At 43.9% G+C, this 6,779-nt stretch overlaps 1 protein-coding gene across 1 annotated transcript; it reads right to left on the reverse strand.

The window, feature by feature from the left end:
* Positions 1-1,068: 1,068 nt before the first annotated feature.
* On the reverse strand, positions 1,069-6,239 carry rhbdd1 (rhomboid domain containing 1). Its single transcript, XM_062386630.1, has 8 exons — positions 6,008-6,239; positions 5,190-5,365; positions 4,652-4,931; positions 4,286-4,418; positions 3,574-3,662; positions 3,231-3,296; positions 2,221-2,355; positions 1,069-1,890 (listed from the first exon to the last, which is right to left on the reverse strand). The coding sequence occupies exons 2-8, from the start codon at positions 5,340-5,342 to the stop codon at positions 1,799-1,801; spliced, it is 948 nt and encodes a 315-aa protein (XP_062242614.1). The 5' UTR covers positions 5,343-5,365; positions 6,008-6,239; the 3' UTR covers positions 1,069-1,798.
* Positions 6,240-6,779: the final 540 nt, after the last annotated feature.

Here is a 6,779-nt window from a genome sequence, read left to right on the forward strand (position 1 = left end):
CTCTCTCTCTCTCCTTGGCCCCCTGTAAAATCCCACAATCCCATATAAAGCTTCAACTCTCACATCCACCTGCTGTGAATCTGGAAATCGAACACACAACCTTTCCTCCTCTTCTCTCTCAACTACCTCAGGGACGGGGACGCACATGTTCATGGTATCTCCTGCGGTTTGGGATCAGACCCACAAGGAGCGATGTGTGGCTCGTTGGGTTTCTCTGCTCTAATTGAAGTTGTCCTACTTCCCATCATGCCTCAGGGCTTCAGTGGATCAGAGGCAACAACGTTCTTTCTAAGACGTCGCCTGTGAACAGGCAGCTGAACCACATCCCTGTCTACACCTGTGTCTCTAATGTGTCCATGCAAACAGCCTGGAGATGACAGGAGTCATCTGGTTTACTTTGGATTCAGTGTTTTGACCAAAGAGAGATCCGGCTTCTGATTCGCTCACACTCTACAACTCTCTTCTTTGATTATCTGAGGCGTCGGCACGTTTTCAACTGAGTCCTGCATTGACCTCCTGGTTTCATTCCTTTCAGGGCCATATCTGGAGACCTTTGTTTTATAGATGGGGTAAAATGTGTCCCAGACCATCTCAGCTAAGGGTTGAAATCAGAAGTAGACAGCTCTAAATGCTAGAAGGGCACTCAGAGCGCGGATACATCCAACAGCCCGTTTATAAAACCACACTAAATTCACTAGATTCACGGTAGATTGGAAACCAAATATTAATGGGTTCTCTCCCGACCAATACCACATCCTTCCACCAAGTTTCGTTTCACTCCTTCCAGTAGTTTTCATGAAACCTGACCTCCTCTGTGGAGATAACCACTCGGATGCATTGTGCTCTGATCCCTTGAGATGGTGACGGGTGTAAACTGGGTTCGTGTGGAGACTCTTCAGAGGCACCGTGGTTCTTGACTTGTTGATAAAAGCAGATGAGGTAGAATTTAATGCTTTTCCTGCTGATGACCTGTTTGCTGGTTGTTCACGTCCTCGTCAGCACATGATGAGATTCAGGCCTATTTGCAGGTGGACCCCTGACTGGATTCAGAATCAGGTACATGAGCAGTCATTTTAATGCTTAAGCTTTTATTACAGATTCACCAAAACACGAGCCGACCCCATGAAACCACAATATGTACGCTCTGATGCAAAGACAGAAAATAAAGATGGAGGACATGTCCGCTCTGTGGTGCCAAAGGTGTCTTGATCGCCCCCTGGTGTTTGGCTGGAGTAGGTCATGAACACAGCCTCCTCCATGTCATCCAAGATCAAATTTACTAGATTTGACACATTTGACTACAAGTTTATGAATCCTCAGTCTTTTGTGGTCTAAATGGATAAGAAGTAGTTATACTGCTCTTATCTGTTTTCACAGACATAATTTTCTCAAGTCAGAAATTATGTATTAAACAGCTTCAGGACATTTAAAATAATGTCTGGTACGTTACACAACTTTAGGTGCAGCTGTGGAAAGTCGGCGGGGAACTATTCCTGAACTTTTCTCTTAAATCGCACATTGAAGCTGCGAGCCAGAGCTTCAGCGTTGTGGAGAACACCGAGACAAAACCTGCTCATTAGCAGATGTACGTTATAGTAAATAGAAACTCAGCGGTTTTAATGCAAAGGACCACACAGTGGAAAGTGCACTGTGTCTGCCTGTTTGGTTACACCTTCACATTTGTGGTGCTCCTGCTCAGCCTGTAGAAGCAGAGAATTGGACCGAGCTTCAGGAGGGAGGAAGTTCCTCTTCTGTGTCGTCACCGAAACGTTCTTCTTCTCGTCTGCTGCCTGAAACTTCATCGGTCAAACCTCATCAGTCTCCTCTGTCGGATTTCCTCCGCGGCGTTGAATCCATACGGAGGAGGAGCTCGTCTCTGGCGGTTTTCTCCTACAAGGCAAAGAAACATATATTAGATTTTACACAGCAAAGCCTGATGATCTGTGGGCGACAATGGGAGCAAAGGTGTAAAATGGAAGCTCTACTCCGGGCCATGCTCCAATGACAGAAAGGAGACAGGTCATATAATTGTCTGAGCTGGTGTCATTAAGGTTGATTCACCACGACAGGATCTTCAGAACTGGTGATTTTTAAATGTTTTATTATTATTAACTTTAAACATTTTGCTCCTGTGTTTGACTTTTAACTGGTCGAGGTTTTAGAATTCACTGTCACTTCAATCAGCTTTGATTAGTCAGCGTTCTGCGTCTCCTCTTGTACCTCCTTCATTCAGACTGTTCCTGATCGCCGCCTGCAGCTGCTCCTCCTCCGTCAGGCCCCCTGTGTAAGAGCCTTGACGAGTTGATGTGTCATCTGGTGCCTGCTGACGATATCCTGTGGATCCACCACTGCGGCCTGCACGCACGCACGCACGCACGCACGCACGCACGCACGCACGCACGCACGCACGCACGCACGCACGCACGCACGCACGCACGCACGCACGCACGCACGCACGCACGCACGCACGCACGCACACACACACACACACACACACACACACACACACACACACACACACACACACACACACACACACACACACACACACACACACACACACACACACACACACACACACACACACACACACACACACACACACACACACACACACACACACACACACACACACACACACACACACACACACACACACACACACACACACACACACAGAGTATAAGTTGATAAATATGATTCTGGCATAGTTTTAATACTGCTTATAACAATAACATTTAATGAACAGCTCTATAAGTCTGTGTCACTCGGCCAGAAAAAACAAATGTTGAGTTTAATTTGTCTCTTTATAAAAATGGACGTAGAGTGAAGTGATGTCATTGCTGAAGTGTTGAAGCCTGTATTCTCTCAATTGACCATCGGAGGGCGACTCTCTTGGTTGTAAAAGAAGTCAGTTCTTTAAAAACTCTTCTTCTCACTTAATTTATGATGTCAGTGAACATTTTCATAAGGACTTTATGGTCTCAATCTATAGTTTAGAGTCTTCTTCAGTACAGCATGATGTGAATTTTGTAAATTATAGTCCCATAAAAATATGCTCCTATGAATATTTAAAGAAGCAGGATGGTGTTTGTGTGTGTTTAATATGTAAATCACACAAAGTTGTGTGTGTTCATGGTGATGAAGGGACATGTCAATCAGTACAGTGCGAGTGATGCGTTTCTGAACAGCAGTGGAACTCTATGCCACAGAGAAATCAGCTGTGTTACCTGAGGAGCCTGAAGAGTTGTAGTATCCTCTGGACCTTGAGTCGAGTCCATTCCCCGACACAAGCTCTGGTGAAAATGTAAAACAGACAATTTCAGTGCAAAAACAGGACTGTTGAGGTTCCTTTAAATGTGTGTATGGATTCATACTGAGGCAAACAGATCTGCATGAACTCAAAGTTTTCTCTATTGTCACTAAGCAAACTGTATTTATAAAGTCACTAAATATAAGTATATGATTAAACCATATTTGAATCACAATGACAGTATATAAAATACTTTTAAATTACCATTAAGCATCAAGGACACGTCTAAAAAAACTTGTGAATAAGACGTGAATTCAAACCTGCACATTTCCCCATGACAGTCTTCAGTGGTCCAGAGGTGTAGAGCAGACCCACCAGGATCCCTGCCAGGTGACCAACGAACGAGGTCCTGAAGAAGCAGAGCACAGATTAACTCCTTACTAACGAAACACTGCCCTCTCATGGACACTCTGATGCAGTGCACTGGACGTCTGTAACCTGCTAGTCATGAATGTGGCTGTGACTGTGTTCAGTGTGAGAAGCATCACTCAACGTTGGAGCAGGAAAATCCCAAAGTTCAGGCCTCAGGTGTGAAGATTTCCCTGTTTTGTTTGTATGTTTTTTTTTTCATGCAGGATCAGAGACAGAAAAGGGAGATTGCAAACTGACATAAGGGGGTGAGGTTCACCACAGAAAGTAACAGTTCTATTCTTGGTGGGTTTTTTTGCATCAGACCTGACTCTTCTCTATAAAACCTGAACATGCTCCAAGTGCCATCTATAAAAAATGTTTTTACTTCTGCTGGTTTTTTATAATCAGCTTCTTTGTTTTTCGCCTGAATCATCGGACAGGCAACCAAAGGCTCTGTCAAGTTAAACACTCGTGAACTGGTCCTTAAAGCCGGGGGCATCCCTCCGAAGCATTAGCATTAGCATGGCTAGCATCACACTGGCATCTCATAGGTATACACAGGAGGTGAATTCCAAAATCCTGGTGAATTCTGTATACAAAAAGCTCTGTTTGAACACTCACCCCGGTGATGTCACGTGGATTATCACTAGCTCCGCCCAACTAGCATAGCGGTTTGCCACGGGGATACCCATCACATGGGTCACACCTCCAGGTTGGTAATGGTTACAGACCACCTTCAGAGCAAACAGGACACCTAGAAGCACGATGCAGAGTTTAATACGCAGGAGGACATGATGCCATGGTGACATCATCGACTGTACATAAAGACAATCATAGACTGAATACAAAGATGGAGTATGTGTCTCTGATTCCTCCTGCTTTTCAGATAGCAAGCTAAAATATGCCAGAAACGACTGCTGCCATCTTGCCCATTAGGATCCAGAGTCTCTTTAATGCTAAAGGTGATGTTCTAGTGTGACTCTCTACCTGAGAAGCCGACCGCGCAGGTCAGGCTGTACGACTGGTCCTGGGTGAGCTCTGTTAACGCTGCCTCCAACGCCAAGTAGACGAATCCAGTGAGCAGAGAGAAGACCGACAGCAGGTAGAGGAACCAGGCTCCGCCCAGCCGCTGCTCCAGCCGGGTTCCTTTCCAGAGGAATGACGCCATGTTGAAGTAGAGATGCCAATCATCCACGTGGTGCAGCGGCGACAGCAGAAGACGACGCCAGTCCTTCAACCAGTACGCCTGCTGCACACTCACACAGGTCTACAGATCGAATAGAGAGTAGTATTCATATTAGTACTCATAGTTACACTGATAATATACTAAGGTAACAGTGCATTTGATTCCTGATGGCTGGTTTTATGACTTGTTACAGTCGCAGCTACAATATACAATCAAAAAACGAAAAAAATCCAAGTTTCAAATTAGACAAGAAGGCTAGATGCTCAAATATCTGTTGAGTTTTAAAATTTGACTTAATAATCTAAACTCTGTATCGTCAGTGCCGTGTTTGTGAATCACCTGCATCAGTGGTGCTGCCGGGAACAGGTACAGGTACACGTTGAGAGCCAGGACCCCCAGGGTGACGGGTGGGATGTTATCCAGACCCAACTGAAACACCTGGGAGGCCAGGAGCAACAACCCCATGTGGGACCCCCTGTGTCGGCCCCGCATCCTGAGAAGACCTCTGGGCCAACCTACAATTGAAGTGGTGAGAGAAAGAGTTCGTGAGAACAGAAATGGCAGAATGTGAAGGTCACATTTAGAAATATAACATCTTGATCAGTCTGAGAAACTTTGGAAGAATAGTATTCTATAGAGCTACAGCCCATTAATCAGAGAGCCGCCCACATGAAGACTCAGACAAGACAAAGCATCTGTTATGTTCCCTTCTTTAATCACAATAGTATTAGCCAACGTTGTGTTGCTTTTATTTTTATAATAACTTTTCAAAACTATATTACGGTATTTAGTTTTTTGGTTGGTTGTCTTATTTATGTGTTTATGACAAGGAGCAAAGATAAGATGTGAGATAAATATAAAACTAAGAAACAAAAGTACTTTACGCACCAGGGGAGGGTTTGCACAATGTGTTGTAAATGTGTGTGTTTTGTTACTTTATATGCGCTTTGTGTTGCTTTGCTTTCTTCTAATTAATAAAGTTTATGTTAAGTTTAAAAGAGTTGTTACGACCGGAAGTGGCGCTACGTGGATCCACTATTAGCCACAGCGCTTTATTAAGCTAACAACAGCTGATAGTCCAACAACAGACTTCAAGATGCTCGTTGTTTTTAAAAACACGCAACCGACACGTGAGTTAAAGTCAGAAACGAACTCACTTTCACTTCTCTTCTTCGCGCTGTGACAGCAGGGCTCCGGCAAATGCTAATGCTAATGGCTAATACCAGTGGTTTGGCAGCTTCGGTTAGCTTCAGTTAGCTTCAGTTAGCTTCGGTTAGCTTCAGCAGGAGTCTCCAGGACTCGAACTCTTCTCACTCACTGATGATTCATAGTGGAAAGTCAGCGGGAAACTGTGTGTCTCTGGGTTTCATCACTTCCTGTTTCCAGCGAGTACTTGGAACCTGTCAGTGGCTGTAGTTAGTGGTCACGTGACAATAACAAAGCCACGTTGTCTGCGCAGGCGCATCACGAGTCACCTTCCTGTAACACAACATAAACAAAAAAAACGAGACAAAAATATAGACACTGTACAGACTGTCTGTGTGTCTGTCTGTCTGTGTGTCTGTTTATCTATCTATCTGTATATGTGTCTGTCTCCCTCTATCTATTTATCTATCTATCTATCTATCTATCTATCTATCTATCTATCTGTCTGTCTGTGTGTCTGTTTATCTATCTATTTATCTATCTATCTATCTATCTATCTATCTATCTATCTATCTATCTATCTATCTATCTATCTATCTATCTATCTATCTGTATATATATATATATATATATATATATATATCTGTCTGTCTGTCTGTCTGTCTGTCTGCCTATCTATCTATCTGTCTGTGTGTCTGTCTCCCTCTATCTATTTATCTATCTATCTATCTATCTATCTATCTATCAATCTATCTGTCTGTCTGTCTATCATCTGTCTGTGTG

Source organism: Platichthys flesus, chromosome 4 (assembly GCF_949316205.1).
Source record: "Platichthys flesus chromosome 4, fPlaFle2.1, whole genome shotgun sequence".
Classification (NCBI taxonomy): domain Eukaryota; kingdom Metazoa; phylum Chordata; class Actinopteri; order Pleuronectiformes; family Pleuronectidae; genus Platichthys; species Platichthys flesus.

What these genes read in the sequence shown, in the direction of transcription:
- rhbdd1 (XM_062386630.1), bottom strand. Translation starts at nt 5,342, where the DNA reads ATGCGGGGCCGACACAGGGGGTCCCACATGGGGTTGTTGCTCCTGGCC. An exon ending in ATCCACGTGACATCACCGGG is followed by an intron (nt 3,663 to 4,285) that starts GTGAGTGTTCAA and finishes CTGCTTCTTCAG; the next exon opens with GACCTCGTTCGTTGGTCACC. An exon ending in TGTCATGGGGAAATGTGCAG is followed by an intron (nt 3,297 to 3,573) that starts GTTTGAATTCAC and finishes CATTTTCACCAG; the next exon opens with AGCTTGTGTCGGGGAATGGA.